The following is a 26,715-nucleotide window of genomic DNA, read 5'->3' as shown; positions in this document are numbered from 1 at the left end:
TCCTTCTCCTCCTCCTCTCTAGTCTTTCTTCTCCCTTTTAATAGCTTCGGGAGGACAGTCAGTCGCCTCGCTTCTCCTGAGTGGCCACAATACTTTCGTGTGGTTCGTCTTACTTGCATTCATCACTGAGAGATGCGTGAGTGTGCCGGACAAACTTCAGAAAAAAATGGAAAGATGAAAACTATTCTTACTATTAACCATTTCAGTACCATGCTTATTATTTGGTGATTTTACACAGCTTCAAAAACTTAGAGAGGGATTAAAATAGTGAAGACTATGGCCATTGATCCTCTGGCCTTCATAGACCTTCGTAATGTCAATAAAATCGTCTAATCATAGCTAAACACATGATAACAATACGCCTCAGTACTGAAGTTGTTATGGAAAAAGTGATACGAAAATTAGAAATAGAAAGTACGGAAGTGAATTACACGCAAATACAGTAAACAATGAAAAGAAAATAGGAAGGAAAAACGAAGTAAGATTTTGGCAGTATAAAGGAAATACTTAAGAATGAAAAGGAAAAAAATTGAAATATCCTTGTCAGTATCATAAAAAAAAGGAGATATGCAGAGATTTACACGCCAAATCAACAGTGAATACATTGAACACACACACACACACACACACACACACACACACCAGAAAAAAATAATTAAATAAAAAAGAAAAAAATATAAAAGAGAGAACATAAGCGAATTACACACACACAAAAAAAAAAAAAAAAAAAATGGAAAGCAAAAAAAAAAAGACAACAACAACGCAATATATGATGGAGAAAACAAAAAAACAAAAGAAAATAAAAAAAAGAAGACAAAAATAGCAAGATAGACAAAAGTAAGATTAGCAGCGGACAGGACCTGATGATGTACGCACTCTGAACGCAATACACACACACACACACACACACACACACACACACACACACACACACACACACACACATTTCCAACGCTCCACGACGCGCCTCTCATTCATTTATTCACCAGCGTTCCGTGAAGTAATAAAACCCGCGTCAGCATTTTTTCCTTACGTGCTGCATTCATAAATACACTGAATAAATACGATGAATATTACACGACGAGGGAGGCAAAACACGGCACATGAGCGGAACACGGCAGTACAAGCAGCAACGTGAAGAGTAATTCTGCACGGGTGGCTGGCTGAGTGGGTGCAAGAGAAGGAGGAGGAGGAGGAGGAGGAGGAGGATAGATGTGAAGGAAAGAGATACGGAGGGATAACTAGTGTGTGTGTGTGTGTGTGTGTGTGTGTGTGTGTGTGTGTGTGTGTGTGTGTGTGTGTGTGTGTGTGTGAGAGAGAGAGAGAGAGAGAGAGAGAGAGAGAGAGAGAGAGAGAGAGAGAGAGAGAGAGAGAGAGAGAGAGAGAGAGAGAGAGAGAGAGAGAGAGAGAGAGAGAGAGAGAGAGAGAGAGAGAGAGAGAGAGAGAGAGAGAGAGAGAAATAGCCACCAACAGAATGAAACTTAAAAAAAAAAATGCATGCAATATTATATTTTTAGTATTTTCCTCTCTTCTTCCTTCCTTTCCTTTATGCTTATATTCCTCCAGGTCGCTCCGCCACACACATGCTTTATCACCCTTTCCTCTTATTTCTATTTCAATCAGCGTTATGAGTTTTTCCACGTACTCCGCAGAGAGAGAGAGAGAGAGAGAGAGAGAGAGAGAGAGAGAGAGAGAGAGAGAGAGAGAGATGTACCAGCTACACCACACACAAAACCAACACATTCACCACACCAACACAACTATAAGCTCTCTTTCCACACTTCCTCCACCTCTCTTCACTCCACTAATATTATTCCACGCACACACGATCACTCTCCCTTCCTGCTCTCACCCACCCTGGAGGAGGAAGAGGAAGAGGAGGAAGAAGAAGAGGAGGAGGAGGAGGAGGAGGAGGAGGAGGAGGAGGAGGAGGAGGAGGAGGAGGAGGAGGAGGAGGAGGAGGAGGAGGAAGTAGAATGCTGTATCAACGAAGGGAAAGACCGTGGAGGAGGAGGAGGAGGAGGAGGAGGAGGAGGAGGAGGAGGAGGAGGAGGAGGAGGAGGAGGAGGAGGAGGAGGAGGAGGGAGGGAAGTAGAATGCTGTATCAACGAAGGGAAAGACCGTGGAGGAAGAGGAAGAGGAGGAGGAGGAGGAGGAGGAGGAGGAGGAGGAGGAGGAGGAGGAGGAGGAGGAGGAGGAGGAGGAGGAGGAGGAGGAAGAAGACATGTTCAGAGGGACCAAGAGAGAATTTCTGACAATAATCTGATATCAAGACTCTGACTCCGCCATCCACGCAGACTTGGCAGAGGTGTGAGGGGAATAGGAGGCGCTGCTGATGGGGTAGGCGCCGAGGGGAACACGAGGCAAGGGGAGGCGAAGGGTAGAAGTCGCAACGGAGGGGAGAAGTTAAAGGGGACACTGTGTGAAGTTAAAGAGAGGAAAAGGGAGGGATTCATGTGAACAGTAAGGGGAAAGTGAAGGAGTAAATGGAGGAAAAGGAAACAAGGAAATGCAGAGAAGGAAGAGGAGAAGAAATGGAGGAGGAATCTTATGTGTACTGTGGAGGGAGGAACTGAAGAAGAAAGTGAAGATGGAGGAAAAGACACAGGAAAAACTGGGAACGAAGAAAAGAAACGGAGGAAGAGAGAAGGAAATAAAAGAAAGTGTGAAAGAAGAGGAAGAAAATATTAAGAGAATGAAGGGAAAAAAACAAATCATAAGAGGCTGACAGAGGATGTAGAATAAGATCAAATCCCCTTCTTTTTTTTTCCCCTTTTTCCCATCATCCCTTCAAGTTTCCTTACACAATCTTACTCCGGGAGGCGGCGCTGAAGGGGACAAAGTGACGGGGAAAGGAAGGGGGCGAAAGCTTAATGATAAAAGGAAGATAATAGGAGGGAAGTGAAGGGAGGGGAAGAGGCGATGGTTATACTAATGGAGACTTGTCCGTGGGTTTGCAAGGGAGGCTTACAAGGGCTTACGTTAATGTACTGTGCGAGAGGCTTACTTGATGGTACACTCATTACCATCGTCATCATTATTGTTATTGCTGTTGTTGTGGTGCTATTATGCATAAGGAGTCTGAGGAGGAGGAGGAGGAGGAGGAGGAGGAGGAGGAGGAGGAGGAGGATGAGTGTGTGAAGTGGCGGTGGTGGTGGTGGTGGTGGTGGTAGTGATGTGATGGTAGCAGTCGAGGTGGTGATAAATTATTATTATTATCATTGTTGTTGTTGTTGTTGTTGTAGTAGTAGTAGTAGTAGTAGTAGTAGTAGTAGTAGTAGTAGTAGTAGTAGTAGTAGTTAGTAGTTAGTAGTGTAGTAGTATCGGTGATTCCACTTTGATTTTTCGTATTACCATTGCCATTATTATCATTATCATTATTACCACCATCATCATTATCATCATTCACTTTCGATTCATTTCCTCTAGTTTTACATTTATTTTTCCAGTTTTGTGTCCATGTGTCCCTCATCGCAGCCTCCCACCTCTCTCTCTCTCTCTCTCTCTCTCTCTCTCTCTCTCTCTCTCTCTCAATAACACAATACCATGCAATTCTAGCCCCCAACACCACCACACTCACAAAAAAAGAGAAGAGAGAGAAAAAAATAGAAAAAAAAAAATTTCACTCTTGCACAACTTTTTTCTACATTTAATTACATATATATAATTCTTTCATCAAAGGACGCAAAAGGACGCCACGTAGAGTTGAATGCGTAATCAAGAATAATTATTTTGCCATTACCGAGAGCAGCAATTTATTCATTTTCAGTTTATCGCGTCGAGCAAATCCATCAAACACTGGAAGCCTGAACTCACCTGAAAGTGATATGATCTACCTGCCATTTGCACCTATTCCTCCCCTACATACTCTCTCTCTCTCTCTCTCTCTCTCTCTCTCTCTCATCATGTCACTTAAATGTCTCCCTAACACTAAAAAGAGATATTGAACTGTGTGTGTGTGTGTGTGTGTGTGTGTGTGTGTGTGTGTGTGTAATAGACGACTGACAACCACCACCTGCCACCACAAAGCACACACACACACACACACACACACACACACACACACACACACACACACACACACACACACACACACACACACACAGCCCTCTACCACCACCCCATTTACACGCACAATAAAAACAAATATACATACACATATACATATAAATGAAGTGTAAACAACGCAATAGAGAGGTCCGCGCGCACACACACGCACAAAAAGGTGAGGGGGGGTGAGGGAGAGGTGGGGAGTGGTGTTCATTGGGGGGGGGTGAACATGAAAATTCATTTGGTACTATCTATCCTAAACCAGACCTTTTATCTCTGTTATCTTTTGTATCTGTGTCTCTTGTTATCTGATTCGTCTCTTATGTAAAGCAATTTCCATTTTCTCTCTATTTCCACATTTGTTGTTGGTTGGCATTTCTATTTTGTTTCTGTGTCTCTTTCCCTCACTTTTTTCGTGTTACTGATCCTGTTTCCTTGTTTTTTTTTGTTTTCTATTAATTTTGTTTTTACTTTGTTGTTTTCTTTCTCCTACTTTCTTTTCTATTAAATATGTTTGTTTTCTTTTCTGCTTTCTTCCTTTTCCATGTTTCATTTAAGTCTACCTCTTATTTATTCTTCTCGCCTTCCATCTTTTTTATCTTTTCCTCTCTACTACATATCCTATTCTCTATTTCTCTTTTCCCTTTTCTTCATCCACCAAGTATGTATATCTCTCATCCTCATTTCTGTTACACACCCATTTCCTCATGACTTTCCTTCACCAATCCTTCTCCACTTCCTTCACATATTCAACCTATTCTCTCCTTCCCTTATTCATTTGTATCTAACTTTCTTTTCTTCCGTTCTACACCACTTTCTTGGCATCCCTTTATTCAACCTAACCCATCACCTCCCTTCCTTCATCTCCCTTACTGTATAACTCCCTCTTACCTTCCTCCTCCCTCTCTCTCCCTGTTCTCCCTTCATAGTAACCATCTCCTCCCTCCCTTCACTAAAATCACCCTCCTTTACATTCTTTACTAGCTCCTCCTTCCCATTTCTCATCTCCCTTCAGCCAAAACCCTCCAGTTCTCCCTCCTGGTTTCCTCACATACCCCCTTTTCATTACTTCCCTCCCTCATTTAATTTTCTACCTTCATCCAGACTCTCTTTCCTACCTTCTCGCCTCTCCGTTCTCCGCCGGGCGTCCCCCAAGGAAGTCTTTAGCCTGCAGGTCGTCTCCCAAAACTTGTAACTTAGAGTACATGAGAGAAGAGCCGCAGGACTTTTGCGTCGCTATGAAGTTTACCAGTTTCCCTCTGCACCATTATTCTCCACTCCAGGCAAAGTTTACGCGCCATTAAACCAACCTACATCCAAGTGGTGAGTTTTCATTTTTTTGTCCCTTTTATCCAGCCATTTCAACCCTTTGCCCTCCCTTTTTTCTAGTGTTTCCTCTGGTTTCCGAGCAGTCGAAAGGCTTCCCGAACGATCTATTCAGGAACATGGCTGGATTGAGTGGCGTTTCCAAGGACACTCGTGATCCTAATGACGGGATGTGATGTTTCGTTTAGTCCACGCTTAAAAGGGTTTCTACACGTTTTCTATGTCTAGCTTGTGGTATTGACGCGTTGTGATGCAGGTCGGGGCGGGTTTGGCAGGGTTTGTGTGTGTGTGTCCCTTGTTCTGTGTGGTGAGTGTGGTGAGTGTGATGGAGGGTGTGTGGTGAATCTGTTCCTTTGTTAGTGATAAGGGTAACTTTAGTGTGTGTGTGTGTGTGTGTGTGTGTGTGTGTGTGTGTGTGTGTGTGTGTGTGTGTGTGTGTGTGTGTGTGTGTGTGTGTTTGGAAGCAAAAGGAGAATGTTCTAGTAAATTTTCCAGTATTCGAGACCTGCCCGCCCACACCCACACATCCACCTCGTCCCCTCCCACACACACACACACACACACACACACGCCCGGTAGCTCAGTGGTCAGAGCGCTGGCTTCACAAACCAGAGGACCGGGGTTCGATTCCCCGGCCGGGTGGAGATTTTTGGGTGTGTCTCCTTTCACGTGTAACCCCTGTTCACCTAGCAGTGAGTAGGTACGGGATGTAAATCGAGGAGTTGTGACCTTGTTGTCCCGGTGTGTGGCGTGTGCCTGGTCTCAGGCCTATCCGAAGATCGGAAATAATGAGCTCTGAGCTCGTTCCGTAGGGTAACGTCTGGCTGTCTCGTCAGAGACTGCAGCAGATCAAAACAGTGAAACACACCGCGTAGTGGTTAGCACGCTCGGCTCACAACCGAGAGGGTCCGAATTCGAATCCCGGGAAGCGGCGAGGCAAATGGGCAAGCCTCTTAATGTGTAGCCCCTGTTCACCTAGCAGTTAATAGGTATGGGATGTAACTCGAGGGGTTGTGGCCTCGATTTCCCGGTGTGTGGAATGTGTTGTGGTCTCAGTCCTATTCGAAGATCGGTCTATGAGCTCTAAGCTCGCTCCGTAATGGGAAAAGGCTGGCTGGATGACCAGCAGACAATCTTGGTGAATTACAAACACACACACACACACACACACACACACACACACACACACACACACATAACCAAAAGAAGGAAGGAGAGCGGAGAACATAAAGAGAAAGACTGATAAAGAAGACGAATCGAAGAGATGAAGCTGATTATTATGTCAGGAGGAGGAGGAGGAGGAGGAGGAGGAGGAGGAGGAGGAGGAGGAGGAGGAGGAGGAGGAGGAGGAGGAACGAGAGAAGAAAGAGGAAAGTAAAATGAGTACAAGAACAAAAACGAAAAGAAAGAAAAAGAGAGGTAAAGAAGGAACAGAAGAGGAGGAGAAAGAGAAGTATTAGAAGTAAGAGAAGGTAGAAGATTAAAGAAGAAAGATCCGAACATTAATTCAGGTAACCTTTGTGTCTTATTTTTTCGTACACAACTGCAACATTACATTAACTCTTGCATGACGAATCTCTTTTGGAAATTAGCGTTCACATTATCAACTCAGCCATTTAACTTTTTTCAGGAAGACGAAATACAGAAAGGAAACGAAAATAAAAACGAGAACAGTTGCATGTTACAAAGATTAATAAAAAAGAAGATGGAAGAAAAAATGAAAAGAGGAAAGATGATAAAAACAGGACGCATACATACAAAATTTGATAAAAAGGAAAACTGAGGGAAAGACGGATAAGAAGAACGAAAGAGAATGAGAAAAAGAGAAAAATAAGAGAAAAACTTCGTCCCCCTCCATAAATAATTAAGAAAGAAAGAAAAAATAAGAGAAAATCTGGAAGAAAAATAACTAAAGGAATAAAGAGAGAAGAGAAACGAATAAAAAACGAGAGAGAGAGAGAGAGAGAGAGAGAGAGAGAGAGAGAGAGAGAGAGAGAGAGAGAGAGAAAACACAGGACCTCACCTATTTGAATAACTTACACAACCTGGAATTAGTTAGCGCATAGACACAACACAACCTGGAGATAAAATAAAATAATCCTTTTTTTTGAGGGAAGAGAAAAAGAGAGAAAGAGGGAAGTAAAAAAACAAGAAAATATTCAGTAACACGGCAGAAGAAACAGAGAGAGGAAAACACTGGGTGAGGGAAGAAAAAAATGTGCAACGGAGGGGGGGAAAAAGAATGTCAAAATATAGAATAACAGCAGAGAGAGAGAGAGAGAGAGAGAGAGAGAGAGAGAGAGAGAGAGAGAGAGAGAGAGAGACAATATACTAACGAGAAAAAGACGTTTAGAATAGTTCCTTGCCAACACAAGGAGCTTTATGTCTAACTCTCTTTCTGTACCTGATTTATTGTACAATTTATAAGTGTAAGATAATGTTTAAATAAAAAAAAAAAAAAGAGAGAGAGAGAGAGCAAATAAGACTGAAACTTCCCAAATCACTATAAAACACACACTGAATGGTAAATGACAAAATAAACTAAAAGAATGAACACAGAATGAAAACCTACCATTATAATAAGTCAATTTAAATGTAACTTGATAGGATACAATTAGACACTCCCATGCAAATTGAAGCTCAGAAGAGAAATCAAGATAACGAAATTTAACTTAACCTAGCCAAACCTCACAGGATACATTAAGCTAATCTATCCTAACTTAACCTAACATAATATAACTCATTCTCACAAAAAGCACTCAATACACAAAGGTTAAGTTAGTACATAAATAGAGGTAACGTAATCTAACTTAACCTAGCCAAACCTCACAGCAAAACATCAAGCTAACCTAACTTAATCTAACTCACTTCTACACAAGGCATTCCCTACACAAAGGTTAAGTTAGTAGAGAAATCGAGCTAACGTAATCTAACTTCACCTAGCCAAACCTGAGAGGAAACATTAAGCTAAACTAACCTAACTTAACCTAACTCATTCCCACAAAAAGCACTCCCTACACAAAGGTTAAGTTAGTAGAGAAATCACGCTAACTTAACATTGGTAAACCTCAGCATCAACTTACCTGACTTAATGCTAACATACCCTAATTCATTCACACACGAGGCAAAGGTTAAGTTAGTAGAGAAATAGAGTGAAAGTTATCTAATTTAGTCTAATCAAACATGAGACGAATCATCGAGCTAACAAAAATTAACTTAAATTAATCTAATCTAACTCAATTCTTTACTAGACACTCCTCACACAAGGATAATATTAGCTGAGAAGGCGAGTTAACCTAACCTAACCTTAACCTAAATGAACCCTACACCTCTCTATGCAAGAAGAGATTATGTAGTCAATCTAAACAAACCTAACCTAACTTAATCTATTTCCCATACGAAGGTTAGGGTGGAGAGGGCAACCTAACCTAAATTCTACTACCTTAACCAAACCTAATGTATCTCCACCCTACACAAGACACTCTCCCAGGTTAGACTCGCCAGCACAGGAGTCGCCGAGCTAATCCGCCAAATTACACGTCTTCTCAACTTGGCGCAACGAATGGAGGTCGTAACGTGCGCCAAAATCCACCGCCACAGAAAGTCGTAAGGCAAGCGAGGAGGGAGAAAATAAAAACACGATATTTTAGTGCGTGGCCTTGACTTTCCGTGTGTGTGTGTGTGTGTGTGTGTGTGTGTGTGTGTGTGTGTGTGTGTGTGTGTGTGTGTGAGGAGGAAGGGGAAAAATGCACACAAATTCACATAACTAGCTGCCTCGTCACACCTCTTCCTCTTCCTCTTCCTCTTCTTCCTCCACCCCCTCCTACTCCTGGTGCTCCTCCTCCTCCTCGTCCTCCTCCTCCTATTAGCTAAAAAATGTGGACACAAATTCACATAACTAGCTGTCTCGTCACACCTCCTCCTTCTCCTCCTCCTCCTCCTCCTCCCATTAGCCAGCCTCCCGCCGGCCCGCAGCCCCGATATATGTATTCTTACGAGACTCCTCATTGGACTTTAAACTTCCACGCCGGAAAACATATGAGGTCAATTTCTGGAATCCCAACTCGTGCTGTGAGTGGCGAGTGTCGAGCCAACTTGTGCCTTCCGCTAACAGACAGGAGGAGGAGGAGGAGGAGGAGGAGGAGGAGGAGGATGTAAAAGTGGAATGGAGAGTGCAATACAAAAGGACAAAGGGGAAAAAATGCCAAGAAAAACACGAGGAAAGATTAAGGAAGTGAAAAAAAAGAAAGGCGAGTGTTCGTGTGATTTACCTGAGAAGAGGAGAAAAAGAGGGGATGAATTAATAAAAACGAGACAACAAACCATTTCTCTACATCTTTTACACACACGAGATTCAGTTACATCTTACACATAATACCCAATATCACCTTTCAATGTTCCTTCACCAGTATTCTTTACCGCACGTGTCTCACCTTTGATAGAGCGGGAGAGAATACAACCTAACACACACAAACACGTAACACAGCATCAAAATACAAAACATATACGAGAGGTGAACATTATTTAAAGAGACAGTGAGCGACGAGAATCAATCACATAGAACTCAACAGTGACGAGAATATTTGAGTTATTTCTGAACACTCCAAGGAAGGCAAGACAGACTCGTGAAAGAAGGAAGTCTCGTCTCGACCCTGCGCGAAGAGAAGAAAAGGGGAATAATGTAATAAAGAAGCGGAAAGAAGAGGAACATAGAGAAAGACAGAAATAGAGAGTGAAGACAGACTTTTGAGACCGTGAAGGGAAGAGGAGAAAAGAATACAAAAGTGTTGCGTTACAGAAACCAAGAAGAGAGAGAGAGAGAGAGAGAGAGAGAGAGAGAAACACATACCATTGAAAAGTCAGACAAAAATGTATGCATATACCAAATATTATGCAACACAGTACAAAAGCGAGACAGAAAGCAAGGCAAGCAGAAAATGTTGGAAAGAAGAAGAACTCGAGAAACACCCCCAACAAACACCCGACAAAAGAACACACTGAGATGGATTATTAAAACACCCCCTAGAGGGCTTTGCTTACCTGCTTTGAACACTGTGAATGTACAAGAATTACATCAGAAAGACAAGTATACGATAAAATATGAGTTGAATTCTTCGCTACATGAATGAACTCTCTATCTATGAACATTAATCAATATCAATAAAAACAACAGTCATTCATATATATTGCTATTTCTCGCCCCAGAAGGATTGGTAGTTGTTTAATTTGTATAGATTGTTTTTCCGAAATGTGTCGTGGAATGTGACCAGCTTCAGATTGAATGGAGTGAACGACCTGGTGATCTTTGTCGCGACTCATTTCATCAGGCGCTAATGTATGAAAACAATGAAGTGTGACACAGGAGCGTTTTGCAATACATGTGCTGAGTGAGTGTCGCTGCTCTGTCATTTAGATTTAGATTGCTTCATTTTTTTTCTTAGTATATGAGTTCTTTACTTAATCTAAAGTTTGAATGAATGACATTTTTTTCGCAAACTATTAATTTTCAGTGTATTTATTCTTTATTGGAATTCAGAGTAGAAAATTTGTTTTAGGATTTTTGGGTTACTAAAATTTTCTCGAATTGAAGAGGTAACTGAATGAAAGTATTTTGCCTGATAAACATTTAAAGAATGAAAGGTTTTCTTATGTATATTTTGATTACATGTCATTTCTTTGCCTAATTTGCAGTATGAGCAATGACAATTTCTCAGATTCATGTTTTCTAATGAATTAAAGAATTCGAGATAAAAGTCACTCGGAGACACGTCACAGCAACTGCATAATACATTCCCAACGTGAAACATAATGTACAGTAAAAAAAGATCCATAATTTGTAGAAAAAACACGCACCAATTCAAGTATATGTTATATACACACATGAAAAAAAAAACTAGCATAACAATATGCAATGTATAAAAACTGCACACACCACCACCATTATTTTTCCCTAGAAATTATTCTGAAATATGAATTGCACAACATTCACTGCAGATACCGGAATTACGAATCACTCTTTCTATTGGTTCATACATACCAGTGTTGCAAGACCCCCCTCCCTGCCCCACCACACAGCCATTCACCTCTCCACAGCCTCCATATAGACATACATCACACATCAAAACACCCATACATTATAAACAACAAAACACAACACTGTCATTCTTTTACCTCTCATTCCTCTTCACACCTTCATCGATAACGTTCCCTCTTAATACCTCTCTACGCCCATATTTCCTTACATCCTTCCTTCTCTACCATTAATAACAACACGAATCAATAACCCTTCCTTTTCCTTTTCCTTCACGTGTCCTTTCAGTGGAGCCTTTCTCTACCCTTTCATCCTCCCCCTTTCTCTTCCTTCTCGTTCTCGTCCTGTGTAATTGTATGCCATTTGGATCACATATATTCCTACGCCGTCAACGTATTCATGCCCAGGGCGGGTAGACTTGCGGAATATGTAAATCTGAGATAGAAACAGGTGTTGCTACGCTCCCTCGCCAGGTGTGTGTGTGTGCGTTTGTGTGTGCGTGTAGGGGAGGGTGGTGCTCGCTACTCGGACACGGACGAATGAACGTACGCACGGACGAAAGGACGGGAGAAAGGACAGACGGACGGACGGATAGAGGAACACACACACACACACACACACACACACACACACACACACACAAAGGTAAGGATAACATTGTGCGTTGACGGCAGGAGAAATAGACTTTAGTTGAGAGAGAGAGAGAGAGAGAGAGAGAGAGAGAGAGAGAACAACACCTGCGTATGTGGTGTCGAATCGAGGCTTCCCATTCTGGTTCGAGCAAGTGAATCTATTCGTGTACATGAATCCCTGTGCTTGAATCTGCGTTGATGCTTCGGTGTCTGTTCCATCCAGCTTCGTGAACCTTCGTATGGAAATCAAGTACATTTATACACTAGAAGATTATGTGAGTGTATGCACAGTCCTCCTTCAGTGAGACTCGTTGCTGTGACTTTGTAGCGCAGTAGCAATGAGTGAATACATGAATACCTAAATAATAAATGAATAATGTAGGCACTCTTTCTTTCTCTCTCTATTACGTTATACTTCTTACTTCCACCTCTTCATTTTTCTTTCTCTCTCTCCTACAGTATATTCTTAACTTCCATCTCTTCATCCACACGTATCTCTTTCTCTCTCTCTCTCTCTCTCTCTCTCTCTCCTCTTCCTAGGTGCTCGGTATCTCCCCCTCAGGTGTCTCCCGAGGTAGACGCCAGGACTGAGAGATCAAAGGAGTCATTCTACATCTGTCCTTTCCACGCCAAGATGGGGAAGCTAACACCCACACCCACACCCACCCACCCACCACACACACCCAAACCCACACCCACACACACACACCTAACCTCTCCCATCTCCACCCATTTACTACCCAGCCACACCCAGTCACTTTCAGCTTCATCCAGTCACTACCAACTTCGCCCAGACACTCCCAGCTTCACAGTCACTCCCACCCATACCCAGTACTTCCGTCATATTCTTGCTATCTTAACCTGCTATTACCTCTCCTAGCCCCGTCCATGGAAACTTCACCTTTTCTTCCTTGTTCAAGCTACACTCAAACTTTTAACATTCCAGGATCAACCACAACACCTTATTTCCTGTCACATTCTTCCAGTCTTTTCTTCACCCTGTTACACTAAGTTTTATATTTCTAAGCTTCTTCTCATCCTCTTACACTCATTCTCATCCTTCTAAGCATCTCCTTACCTTATTATATCACTCACCCTTTCAAAATTCTCCACACCGTCACACTCAACCTCACCTTCTTGAGCTTCACCCTATCACACCCTTCCATGATAAATCTAACCAACACTACACCTGATATTTACCAGTCACATCCTGCCAACTTCACTCACCAAGCCACACTGAGCTAAACTTACTCTTTCTCACTCTCGCCACGTTCACGCCTCACCTTGATCACCTGAACCAATCCCAGAACGCACTCTAATCATTCCTGCCGCCCTCGCACGTCTACCAATCCCAGCAATCCTTCCCCAATCGGTAACAGATGAGAATCCAGTAAGTCTGTGTCAAAACGAATCACCCCAAAGCTGATTAACTGGCCAAACACCTTCTTTCGACGCGCGTTCTGTCACAAGGAATTAAGGGAATGAAAAATGTGATTAGTTCCTTCAGTATTGCTGCGCTCTGGTGAATGCCCGCCCATTAGCTGATTCAAAGAGGATTTCAAAGAGGATTTTTTTCTCATTCAAGGTTTTTTTTTTAATATTTTGAGTCATCACTGATACTTTTTTTTTATTTATGGGAAAAGTGGATGTGATTCTTTTTCTTTTCTTTTCTTCTTCTTTTCATTTTATCTTGTATTTTGTTGATGTTATGTCTTCTTTTCTTTTATTTTTTTGAGTCAGTTTTTTGCACCTCCTCCTAAGCTGCTTTGGTCTATAAATAAAGTGTCTTTTTTTCTAGATATCCTGAGCGAGGAAAAGTATTGTACCAAGTCTGTTGACGGAGACAGGAAATTGTGCAGAAATGAACGTGGGGAGACTCATATTACAGTAATTAATTTTGAAATATTTACCATCATTTCACTTACATTAAAAAAGAAATATAGAATACAAATAAAAACTTTTCTGGAAAATTTAAGACTAAAGGAAGAGAGAAAAAAATTAAGAGAAAAACAAAGGAAAAAGTACGAGTGAAATTTAACCCTTTCACTTATTCAACCACATAAAAAAAAAACATGAAATAAAAAAAAAGTAAGAAAAAAACTAAAAACCAGGAAGAAAAAGATGAGTAATTTAGTAACTAGAAAAAAAAGAAAATAAATGAAAAAAATTCCTCAGAAACAAGGAGAGAGAAGAATAAAAGACCGTGTTGCTTGGTGAGGGAGATAAAAGGGTGGAAGTGGTCACAGCTCGCTACAACTCCCAGGCGACCGCGGCTTTCTAATGCTCCCTAAACACCCCTCCTGTCATTGTCTTCCTCTCTAAAAGCTCCTTATTTGTCCTTATTTATTTTCCTTTCTTTGTGTCCCCATTTAGGCTTTTCTCTCACTCTTCCCAACTGTCCCTCCCCTCTTTCTCTCTCCCCCTCTAACTTCTCCATACGGTAACTCTCTCTCCCCTATATTCCTCTTTTGTCTCCGCTATAACTTCTCATTACTCCCCTTTGCTATTATCTTCCTCCTCTTCTAACTGCGTCCTTTCCTTCTACCCCTCCTCCCTCTCCTACTCTTCCTAACTTTCTCCTTTTTGACTTTCTGCCATCTCTACTCACTGTCCTCATCTTTTTCCTCTAAGTCTCAGCTAAGATTCTCGCAAACGCCTTACTATATTCGCTTTATCTACTTCCCTCCTCCACTTCCTGCTACTCTTTGTCTTATTTCTGCTACTTTTTTATCTTTGTTATTCGTCCCAAGAACTTTTATTTTCTTTATTATATCTGTCTTAAACTGCTAATTTTCTCTTCTTATTTCTACTACTACTACTACTACTACTACTACTACTACTGCTGCTGCTGCTGCTACTATTACTTTCCTACCGTGTGTTTCTCCTCCTCTTGTTACTCTCTCGACAACTCTACTTCCTCATCTGTCTCTATCCTAAACTACGTCCCCGCTCCTCTTCCTACTTCTACTACAGCTACAGCAATATTACAGTGTCTCTTCGTCCTCTTTTTACTTCTACTATAAATCTACTTCCTTCATATTCTTTACCTCAAGATCACATTCCTCCTCTCCATCATTTATCATAACCACTACCATTGCTACCACTACTACAACCTTCTGCCGTGTCTCCCTTACCTCAAGCTACCTTTCTACTTCTCCACCTCCTTCTTCTAGCACTATTACTACCACGAGTGCTTCAAGATCACTTCCCTCCTCTCCATCATCTACCACAACCACTACCATTGCTACCACTACTACTACTTCTGCCGTGTCTCCCTTACCTCAAGCTACCTTCCTACTCTTCCACCGTCTCCTTCTACCACTACTACTATCACGAGTGTTTCTCCTGCGTGTCTCCCCTCCGCCATGCACTCATTACAGGGGCGATGGAACCAAAAATACTCACAGGTGGCTGACGCTCACAAGCATAAGCGGATTGCAGTGGTTATTAAATATTTAATCAAACGCTGGACGGCTGGCGAGTGAGACAAAGAGTGAGAGAGAAAGAGAGAGGGAGACAGAGAAAGGGAGAGGGAGAGAAGAGAAGGGACGGAGCAAAAGGGGTAAGGGATGATTAAATGAAGAGGAATAAAGGATGGTATGCAAATGTGGAGTCAAATGGTAATAGAATATACATTATCCCACAGACGGTTCATAATTACAGGTAAAAAGTTGCTGGGATGGGATATAATCAGGAGGAAGAAAGGCAGCAGCAGCAGCAGCAACAGGGGTAGGAGGAGGAGGAGGAGGAGGAGGAGGAGGAGGAGGAGGAGGAGGAGGAGGAGGAGGAGGAAGAGGAGGAGGAAGATAATGAGTACAGTTTAAGAGACTTGTGAAAATGTGGGAATGAGTAAGGAAATATTTTTGTGTGATGAGGGAAAAAGTGAAGATCAAAAGGAGAAAGAGAACGAGGAACGGAACTGGTGAGGAGGAAGAGGAGGAGGAGGAGGAGGAGGAGGAGGAGGAGGAGGAGGAGGAGGAGGAGGAGGAGGGCCGTGCACCAAGCCAGACGTACCTTCCGTGCAGCGAACATTCTGAATACAAATATTCTCTCAAGCGAAGACCACCTATTGGAATTTCAGATTTTTTGCCCCTTTTTTTCTCACCTTTCTTTCTACCCAAGCAATACGTAGGCTTTTTTTTCTCTCTCCTTTCTGGGAGGAAGGAAGGAATTTTTTTTTGTGCCACGTGTGTGTGTGTGTGTGTGTGTGTGTGTGTGTGTGTGTGTGTGTGTGTGTGTGTGTGTGTGTGTGTGTGTGTGTGTGTGTGTGTGTACTACGGAGGAATAGGAACAGGACGAAAGAAAAGCAAAAAAGAAAGAGGAAAAAACAGTTCACAATCACTACTTTTCCAAATATTCTCTTTTGAAACAATATGTACTAAACCACTTTCCAGAATACACAATATTGTACTTCTCAAAACAATACGCTCTTTTCAAACAACGTCTACTTCAATCTTGCTACTTTCCTCAAATTCTTTTCAAATTCAAGCAGACAATTACTTTTCACTAAATTTTCTTACATACTTTTCAAACTTAGGGGCAAATTTTCAAGGTTCTAGCGACACATCAGGATTGCTACTTGTCAAAATACTCTTTTCAAATCAAGGATTCAGTTAACTTTCGCCAAATACTCAAACTTTTCAAACTTCAATGCAAATCTTCGGGGATCAAGCAAGTCTTCAGGGTTCTAGCAAGGGGGTTTACCTGAGGCACACTACCCATTTTCTTCATTACCTGTGGCGTCTCTGGAGGTGCTGGGTTGGCAGGTGATGTCTCGACTTCTGCTGCCTACCGTGCCACTCTGACTCCCTGTAGCTTGACAAGATTCCTCTGACGCCTGATAACTTTTCGCGTCCACCTCCTGCTTGAGTCTCCCCTTCAAGACTTCACTGGTTTGAGACACTAGGACTTCACTCAGCACAGGATCCGAAGCCGTGATTATTTTCTTGGGACTTGGTTTGTAGTCGAAAATAGAGCGACTTTTTGAGCCTTTCCCTTCACTATTTTTGGAACTCGAGTCCAGTGAGGGCACAGAACTTGATTTTTGGTTCGAGTCCTTTTGGGGTTTTTCTTTGGGTCTTCCTTCGGGTTCTGATCAGGGTTGGGTGCCATTAAAGGTGCTAGTTCAGGGATTTTTGTAAGGTCAAGTTCTGAGGTCTGGCTGGATCTACTCTGGACCTTTTTGCTGTCTCTCTTTTTGTGCCTCGATCTTTCTTCCTTCTTCCCATCGCCACCTTTCTGTTTGGTCTTCTTTTCTGTTTCCTTTTTCTCCATCTTGTCTTTGTTCTCTGGGATTGTATTTATGGGAGGATTAAGAACAGATCTCTCTCTCTCTCTCTCTCTCTCTCTCTCTCTCTCTCTCTCTCTGCAATATGACACTGCAACGCCTAAGTTTTTTCAAGCGTCTAACACAATCGCCAGGTCCTCCATCAGCCACAACCCTCAGCCAGAAAACTTTGCTTCAACTTGCCACAACTTTGAAGGAAAGAAAGGGAGAGAGGGAGAGGGAGAGTCAGAGAGGGAGAGAGAGAGAGCACTTCACCCCTTCTGACCCTCCTTCTTCACTCCATCTGACTCTCTACTTTATATTTCAACTTAACTTTTATGAGTGAGGGTCTTTTTTATGAAAGGGTCTTATTTTCAACGTGCCTTTTTTGTTCATTTTCTGGACTTATCTATTTAAGCGTAAAACATGATTTACTTTTCATCTTGGAGAGGTTCAAACACTTTGCCGCTAAATGAGACTTGGCCCTTGACTGTTTCCCTGTGTGTGTGTGTGTGTGTGTGTGTGTGTGTGTGTGTGTGTGTGTGTGTGTGTGTGTGTGTGTGTGTGTGTGTGTGTGTGTGTGTGTGTGTGTGTGTGTGTGTGTGTGTGTGTGTGTGTGTGTGTGTGTGTGTGAATATAAAACAACATTCCAGAATTCCACATTATCTAATTTAAAGGTACTATATAACAGAGATAGAGCATGAATTCTCTCACACACTCACTCGTATAAAAATCCTTAGAAGCAACAATACTTCACGACCTTTCAGTAGACACAAGACAGATAATAAACAATGGCACCTAAAAAAAATAATAATGAACTTTAACCTAGAAGAGTATGTATTAGAATTCAACATATTTCTCAACACCTATTAAAGAAGCAACGACTGAATTGTGTTTATTTTATTATATGGAACTTGCATATAGTATTAGAATGGATCAATAATGAGAAAAAATACTAACAAGTCTCGTAAAACATATTTCTGAAAACACATCAGGAAACCACTCCTAAAATTACTTATGGGACTTAATCGACTAATGATAATGATTCCTGTGCAAGACTTCATAAATTCTAAAGTGAAAGAATAAATATTGGTAAGACACATTTCTACACATTTCAGGACAGTGAAAAAGCCACGTGTGAAATGTACTGCTATGATGACATGGAAACTGTCTATAGCGCCAATAAACCCTGTGTGAGATTTAATTCTAGCATTAGTAAGACACAACACACACACACACACACACACACACACACACACACACACGAATATCCACGCCACGCCTACCTTGGGAGAGAAAATTAGGCTGCTGGTAGGTGTCGTCTGGGTGGTGGTCTGGGTAGTGGGGGGATGGGGGAGCCACTGGGGGGTTGGTGCTGTTGGCGGAGAGCCCCCCCGCCGCCCTTCTGTTGGCCGCCAGGAGTGGGTGGTGGTGGGAGGGGCCTCGGATGGGCACCTCCGGGGGAGCGGGGTCTGGTGGGGTGCCGGCCGCGTCTGCAACGAGATCAGTTTTTGGTGAGTATTTGGGCGAGTTTTTGGTGAAAGTTGCCGCGCGCTAATGGACAGAACGGAAAGTGTTGGTGAGATATTAGTTGACACGCGGTGACAGAATGATTACTGTGTGTGGCTGCAGGAATGTTTAATTATGGATGAAATGGACACACACACACACACACACACACACACACACACACACACACACACACACACATACACACACACGGGCAATATCAGTTGACACATACAAATGACTCTGTGGTGAAGGAAAGGAGACAAACACACACACACAAAAAAACAGTGAAACATGTCATGACGCACTAACACACACACACACACACACACACACACACACACACACACACACACACACACACAAAATAAACAATATTCCCCCAAAAACAAAACCCTTTCCCCAAACCAAATCTCTTAAACTCATTACCATCACGCTTAAAACATTCCTTAGAAAACTCACGGGGAAAAATTGAAACCACCTTATAAAATAACCAGAGAATCACCGTAACTTGTGAATAAACACCCCCTTCTTTCCTCCCCTAAATAATACCCTTCCCTACACCGCTTTTATCTCCCCACCAGCGTATTGAACAGAATTTGGTAAGGTTTCCAATAGAGGGGAGAGAGCTAGAGCGAGAGCGAGAGAGAGAGAGAGAGAGAGAGAGAGAGAGAGAGAGAGAGAGAGAGAGAGAGGGGGGGAAGGGGTAGATAACAATAAATGGATGGAAGAGGTGGGGAAGAAGAGGAAAGATATAAATTCAATTATGAAAAAAAAGTGAATGACGTCATGTGAGAACAGAACACGGGATTATAAGACTGAAAGAAGGAAGAGGAGACTGAAGGAAATAAAGGAAGGAGCAACAAGGGAGAAGGAAAAGGCAAGTAAGGAGGGATGAATGATTGGAATGAGAGAGAGAGAAAGCACAGGATGAAGAAAAACAAAGGGAATGATGGAGGAGAGAAAAAAGATAGAGAAAAGGAACTGCAAGAGGTAGAGAGATTGGGAGGAAAGAGGAAATACAGGGAGAGGAAGAGAGAGAAACAAGATAAGGGAGGGAGAGAGGAGAGAGGTAGAAAGAGTGAAGGAAAGAGGAAGATTAAGAGGGAAACCAATAAAGAAAAGAGATGAATGATTTAAAGGAAAGAGGAAAGTTCAAGAGAGAGAGAGAGAGAGAGAGAGAGAGAGAGAGAGAGAGAGAGAGAGAGAGAGAGAGAGAGAGAGAGAGAGAGAGAGAGAGAGAGAGAGAGAGAGAGGCAGTGTATCCTTAATCTCAGCGAAGGAAGAAGCGAGGATGAAAACAAGAAGAGAGGGTGACTGTTTCGACCGAGGAGGAGGAGGAGGAGGAGGAGGAGGAGGAGGAGGAGGAGGAGGAGGAGGAGGAAAAGGAAAGTAGTGACGCAAATATCTTTCATGACTCCCTCCCTTCCTCCTTTACTTCCTCCTTCTCTCCCCTCCATTACTTCTCTCTCCCTCTCTTCTCTACTTTCCTCCAAGTCTGCATCTGTCTCGGGTACCTGCAGTGTTTGTCTCCAGATTTATCCCTCGCTGAAAGTTCCTCCTCCTCCTCCTCCTCCTCCTCCTCCTCCTCCTCCTCCTCCTCCTTTTCTTCCACCTCCTCCCTTCTTCCTCCTCATCTCCGTCTTTCCACTTCATCCTGTGATATCTTGCTCTCTCTCTCTCTCTCTCTCTCTCTCTCTCTCTCTCTCTCTCTCTCTCTCAATTTTTCCATGACATTTTATTGACATTTCCTATCTTCCTGTTCTCATTGGTTATCCTCTCTCTCTCTCTCTCTCTCTCTCTCTCTCTCTCTCTCTCTCTCTCTCTAAACATCACAGCCTAAGATATCTAGTCCTCAACACTATATTATTCAGTAGTAGTAGTAGTAGTAGTAGTAGTAGTAGTAGTAGTAGTAGTAGTAGTAGTAGTAGTAGTAGTAGTAGGTGGGAGGACTGGCATTTCTCTATTTATAAATAAACTATACTCGTAACCCCAAGAACAACTCCAACAATAAACCCCAACTAGTTACCACCTCCACTCTACCCCAACCGCTACCCATTCACTCATTACCTTCCCCACCACAAACACAACCTCCAACTGTCTACCGCACAAAACCCCACAAATAGCCTTAAAATACACCCTAACTTTTCACCCTAATATCACAACCATTACCTCTTTCTATGCGCCACATTGAAAAACACTGCCCTCTATCACGGCGACCATTTATAAGGGTCCCACAGACAATAAGCTGAATTCTATAGGTAGTTTTTCTTGTTGGTAATGCAGAAACTTTAACATGTCACTAGAATTACATAAACATCCTTAAAAACCCGTATTACTTAAATCAGAGCGCTTTGAATAATAGTAAAGGTGAATCGCGGAAGTGTTTCAGAATATAGGCCTTCATTTAACTAACCCAAATAACTCCAACACCAGAAACACTACCAGATATCAACACCAAAGTAACAACAGCCATCAAACGCTTAGTCACCGCCCGAACTGGACACTGTGGCACGGCGCTGCGCAACTGACTAATGTCCACGCCTACGTACAAACTGACCCCTGTGACGCACGAAACAACTCTCACTCCTTTCTCTCACCAGCTTCGCTAAAAGGCTCTGGCACCTCGAAATCACCCGGAAAATGGGGTAAATCAACAAATAAACAAAAATATATAAAATAAATGAGTGTGAACGGGAAAAAAAGGCAGTAAAAATTGGCTTGTGTATAAATTTCATCTAAAAAGTATTTGAATCTACTAAATAGTCACTTTATAGAATACTGAAATTAAATAAGAAGATTTTTGTGGAGAAAACAAAAGAGATGAGGAATTTTAGAGGAAAATTTACGTTAAGAATAAATTGAGAGAGAGAGAGAGAGAGAGAGAGAGAGAGAGAGAGAGAGAGAGAGAGAGAGAGAGAGAGAGAGAGAGAGAGAGAGAGAGAGAGAGAGAGAGAGAGAGAGAGAGAGAGAGAGAGAGAGAGAAGGGGATTTGGTTTGAGAGGGAAGTAGGGGATTTAAAATGAGGGAGGGAAGGAGAGGGAAAGAGAGGGGAGAGGAGGGAGAGAGGGGAGGGAGAGCGCGAATATATAAGGGAAAGGGGATTAGAATAGAAAAGAAAATGCGAACATGAAAGGAGAATGAGGGAAATGCAAGAAGAAAGAGGAAATAAAACAGAAAACAGGAAAAGAGGAGGAAGGGAAAGGTGAGGAAGAGAGAGAGAGAGAGAGAGAGAGAGAGAGAGAGAGAGAGAGAGAGAGAGAGAGAGAGAGAGAGAGAGAGAGAGAGAGAGAGAGAGAGAGAGAGCCCTTTTTTTTCGTACACTATGCAATAAGACTCATAGCACGGTGATATTAATGTGAGACTTTCGTCCTTTGTGCCCATCCCGCCAGCCTGCTCCCCCTCAAACAGTTAATCTGAAGCCAATTCTCAGAGGACTATTGCATTATTTACACCCACAGCTTCCCCCACTCCGGAATATAAGGGCAACAATAAACGAGTAAAATTTCATCTCTGCAACAAAAAAAAAAAAAAAAAAAAAAAAAATGAATGAAAAGAAATGAATAAAAACGAATTAAAATATATGCATAAATAAAGGACATTAAAAGCAAAATAGGAAGTAATTAATAAGGGATGATGAATAAGTAATAACAATAATGATGTTAATAATGATAATGATAATATTGATAGTAATAATAATAATGGTAACAACAATAAACTTAATTAACAAAGCGACAAGGAATAATAATGTGTGTGCGTGTAACGACGTAGTGGCTATATCGTCTCTCTCTCTCTCTCTCTCTCTCTCGGGACTTTTTTCAATTTCCACGATAAGGGAGCGGGATATGAAAGAGAGAGAGAGAGAGAGAGAGAGAGAGAGAGAGAGAGAGAGAGAGAGAGAGAGAGAGAGAGAGAGAGAGAGAGAGAGAGAGAGAGAGAGGGAAAGGATTATATGTATATTGATATTTTGTGACATGATACCTTTTCTCTCTCTCTCTCTCTCTCTCTCTTAGTATGCATCGTAGGTGTACAAAACCTCGAGAATTTTAAACCAGCAGAGAGTGTGAGACGTGATGTACTTTTTGACGAGAGAGAGAGAGAGAGAGAGAGAGAGAGAGAGAGAGAGAGAGAGAGAGAGAGAGAGAGAGAGAGAGAGAGAGAGAGAGAGATCCGAGGCACAATGAACGTATAAGATGAAAGAAAGACAATAGACGATAATAACAGTAATAATAATAATAATAATAATAATAATAATAATAATAATAATATGCAAGAGCCATATAACTTATTCAACAGGATATGATAAGTATGCTTAGAGGAGGAGGAGGAGGAGGAGGAGGAGGAGGAGGAGGAGGAGGAGGAGGAGGAGGAGGAGGAGGAGGAGGAGGAGGAGGAGGAGGAGGAGGAGGAGGAGGAAGAGGAGGAGGAGGAGGAGGAGGAGGAGGAGGGTGGCGTGGCATGATAATCTTACTCTTGGGGAATGTGTTCATGTTTTAGAGAATGAACCCTTTACTCACTTTCCCTCACGCTCGACTGCCCCCCCCTCTCTCTCTCTCTCTCTCTCTAACCCTGTGAGTGTGTCTGAAGAGGGAAGCAGGAAGGGGGGCTGGGAAGAGAGGGGGGCGTGTGAGGGGGGCAGGGTGACGTAAGGTTATGTACTGGCATTTCTTTACTTCCCCAAGGTCACTATGAAGAAGAAGAAGAAGAAGAAGAAGAAGAAGAAGAAGAAGAAGAAGAAGAAGAAGAAGAAGAAGAAGAAGAAGAAGAAGAAGAAGAAGAAGAAGAAGAAGAAGAAGAAGAGGATGATGATGATGATGATGATATGTGCAATAAAGAAGAGGAAGAAAACAAGAATATGATATTGTTGTGGGAAAACATTAGAAAAATATGGAAATAAGGTAAAAAAAAGAAGAAGAAGAAGAGGAGGAGGAGGAGGAGGAGGAGGAGGAGGAGGAGGAGGAGGAGAGAAAAACGGTAATGACCAAAATACCAGTAAAGGAAGAGGGGAAAGAGAATGGGGAAACAGAGAGAAGAAAAACGAAAAATGTACCCTAAAAAAACCTCACACACACACACACACACACACACACACACACACACACACACACACTCCCTTCACGAGGATAAATGCAAAATGAAAGACGCACAGAATCCCTCGCTTGTGTTGGCTGCACGACCTCTCTCCCCTCAGTTCCCTCAGGTGTGCCTTAATTAGCTTCCACGGACAGGTGAGAGGCAGCCGTGTCCAGGTGTGATCGAGCCTTGGATGGAAATGTAGAAGAGGATGTGGAGAAAGAGGAAGAGAAGGAAGAGAAGGAAGAGGAAGGTACACAAGAGTAATTTCACGTGGATAAGGAGGAATGAAGATAAGGAAGAGAAGGAAGAAGCGGAAGAGGAGGTCCATAAGAGCAGTTTCACGTGGAAGAGGATGTGGAGGAAGAGGAAGAGAAGGAGGAGAAGGAAGAGGAATGCAAACAAGAGTAATTTCAAGTAGATCAAGAGGAAGAGGAGATATATAAGACAAGTGGAAGAGAAGGAAGAGGAGGAAGAGGAGGTACATAACAATAATTTCACGTGGAAGAGAAAGAGGAAGAGAAGAGAAGGAAGAGAAGGAGGAGGAAGGCATACAAGAGTAATTTCACGTGGATAAGAGGAAGAGGATGTATATAAGACAAGTGGAAGAGAAGGAAGAGGAGAAAGAAGAGGAAAAAAAAAGAGATATATAACAATTTCATGTGGAAGAGGATGTGGAAGATAAAGAAGAGGAGGAAATGAAGGTATATGAGTAATTTTATGTTAAAGAGGACTATAGAAGAGAAGGAAGAGGAAGAAGAAGGAGATATAAGAATAATTTCATGTGAGAGAGAAATGTGAAAGAGAAGGAATAGGAGACAAAATAAAAAGCACCAATGAACAAATACAGGTTAAGTGAAGGAAGAAAGAGGGAGAAAAGAGACGAGAGAGAGAGAGAGAGAGAGAGGGGAGAGGAAAGGGGTAATATTCTCGGTCAATAAGTCTCCCCTCCCCTTTTCCTATCCTCCCCTTCCCCTCAGTTTAGCCATTCCCCTCACTCCTTTTCCCCTCTCTCTTTTTCTCCTTTCAATTTGGTTTTATCCCACTTCTCCCCTTGGTTTTGTTCCACTTTCCCCTGTCTGTCCCCTCGCTCTCACATCCCTCTTCCCCTCAATTCCCCTCGGATCTCTGTTTTTTAGTTATCTTCCCCCCATCTCTGTTATTCGACTATTCCCCTTGGACTGAGTTCCCCTTTGGTGGCTTTATCCTCTCTCTCTCTCTCTCTCTCTCTCTCTCTCTCTCTCTCTCTCTCTCTCTCTCTAACAAAACCCTATTTCCCTCTTCCAATCCTCACCACTTTCCCCTTATTCTTTCTCTCTCTCTCTCTCTCTCTCTCTCTCTCTCTCTCTCTCCGTCGAGCACTTGCTGGGATGAGAGCGTTGAGTGAAGAGGAAACTGGGTGAGGGAAACTAAACGGGAAAAAAGTAAAGACAAACTGATAAAATATAAAGAACTGAAATGCTGCAAATTATCACCGAAACAAAAATCAGGATAAAATCAAGTAAATAAAAAAAAAAAAAAGAACAGAGACAAAAAGGAAAACAAAAGAAAAAAAAAAAAGAAAACGCAGCGTACAGTGAAATAAATAAACGGAGGGAGTGAAATAAGAGTTAATAAATAGTCAGGGGAAAAGAAAAAAAAACACGTACTAATCTGTCCAGGGGTAAAAAAGGATGCAGGAAAAAAAAAAAAAAAAAACAGGAAAAATATGTGTGCTAAAAAGGTCTGAAAATGGCGGGATATGTATATAGAAATATGCCGACCAGATAATTAAAAAGATAAAAGTGTGTGCACGGTGATTTACAGAGAGAGAGAGAGAGAGAGAGAGAGAGAGAGAGAGAGAGAGAGAGAGAGAGAGAGAGAGAGAGAGAGAGAGAGAGTTATCTATCACCCGACGCCTTTCATACATTCACATATTTTTTCAGTCATCAAACAGTCTCTATCTCTTTTTTGAACATGAATTTCTTATTGATTTCTATAATGATACAAATTAATACATCTATTTACCTTTACAATCTACCTATAATAACTGAAACGCACCTGTCCATCAAATACACCTGTCATACACCAAACATTTGTATTTCTGTATCATTCACTCATACAAAGGCGAGTTTTTATATATTTTTAGCAGTTTTAATTTTCAGCAGTCATTTTTGGAGGTTTAAAATGTTTCCATGATTCTAGATATCATTTAACAAGCTCTAGCGGAAGTTATTGCGGTTTTCAGGGTAGTTTCGTGATTCAAGTGGTCGTTTAGCAGTCGCCAGTGGAAGGTATTGGCAGCTTCTATGGTGTTCTAGTATGTTTTAAAGGTTCTGCTGGAAATCATTGGAGTTTTCAAAGGATTTTTATGTTAACAGTTGTGGTTTAGCATGTCTTAAGGGTTCCAAAGGAGTTTTCATGATTATTACCAGTTTAACAACCTCTACTGAACATTAACGTGGATTTAAGAGAGTTTCACGATTCTAGTCATAATTTAGCAAGAATCCTGTATTAACAATAACAATAATACATGTAAACACAATTAGTCATCCTTGTAGTCTAGAATATACGAACATAAACAAAACAAGAGAGTCTGCAAGAAGCCATGAAGCGTACATGTGGCAGTATCTAAAAGAAACACACCTCCCTATTTCCACCTATCATCCCTATCCATAAATTCATCTAATCCTCTGAACCTCCCTAATGACTCCGCACTGACAACCTGATTACTCTTAAGAAAACACGGGAGCGATGCTGAGGAACACGAGCAGGAGCAATAACAATACTACTAACGCAGGGGGAGGTTACAGGGGTGCTCGCCAGGCCGCAGCAGGAGCCCGGCCACC

General features: G+C 42.1%; 1 protein-coding gene across 1 annotated transcript in view; it reads right to left on the bottom strand.

Annotated features, from left to right (window-relative positions):
• LOC123510458 (teneurin-a-like) overlaps positions 1-26,715 on the bottom strand; it is a 462,953-nt gene that overhangs the window by 160,475 nt on the left and 275,763 nt on the right. Inside the window, 2 exon segments of the mRNA XM_045265650.1 lie at positions 10,417-10,428; positions 18,592-18,798. Of these exon segments, the coding sequence (XP_045121585.1) occupies positions 10,417-10,428; positions 18,592-18,798 (219 nt within the window).

Source organism: Portunus trituberculatus, chromosome 29 (assembly GCF_017591435.1).
Source record: "Portunus trituberculatus isolate SZX2019 chromosome 29, ASM1759143v1, whole genome shotgun sequence".
Lineage (NCBI taxonomy): Eukaryota > Metazoa > Arthropoda > Malacostraca > Decapoda > Portunidae > Portunus > Portunus trituberculatus.
The sequence above is the reverse complement of the archived record's forward strand: the minus strand, read 5'-3'. Positions and strand labels throughout refer to the sequence as shown.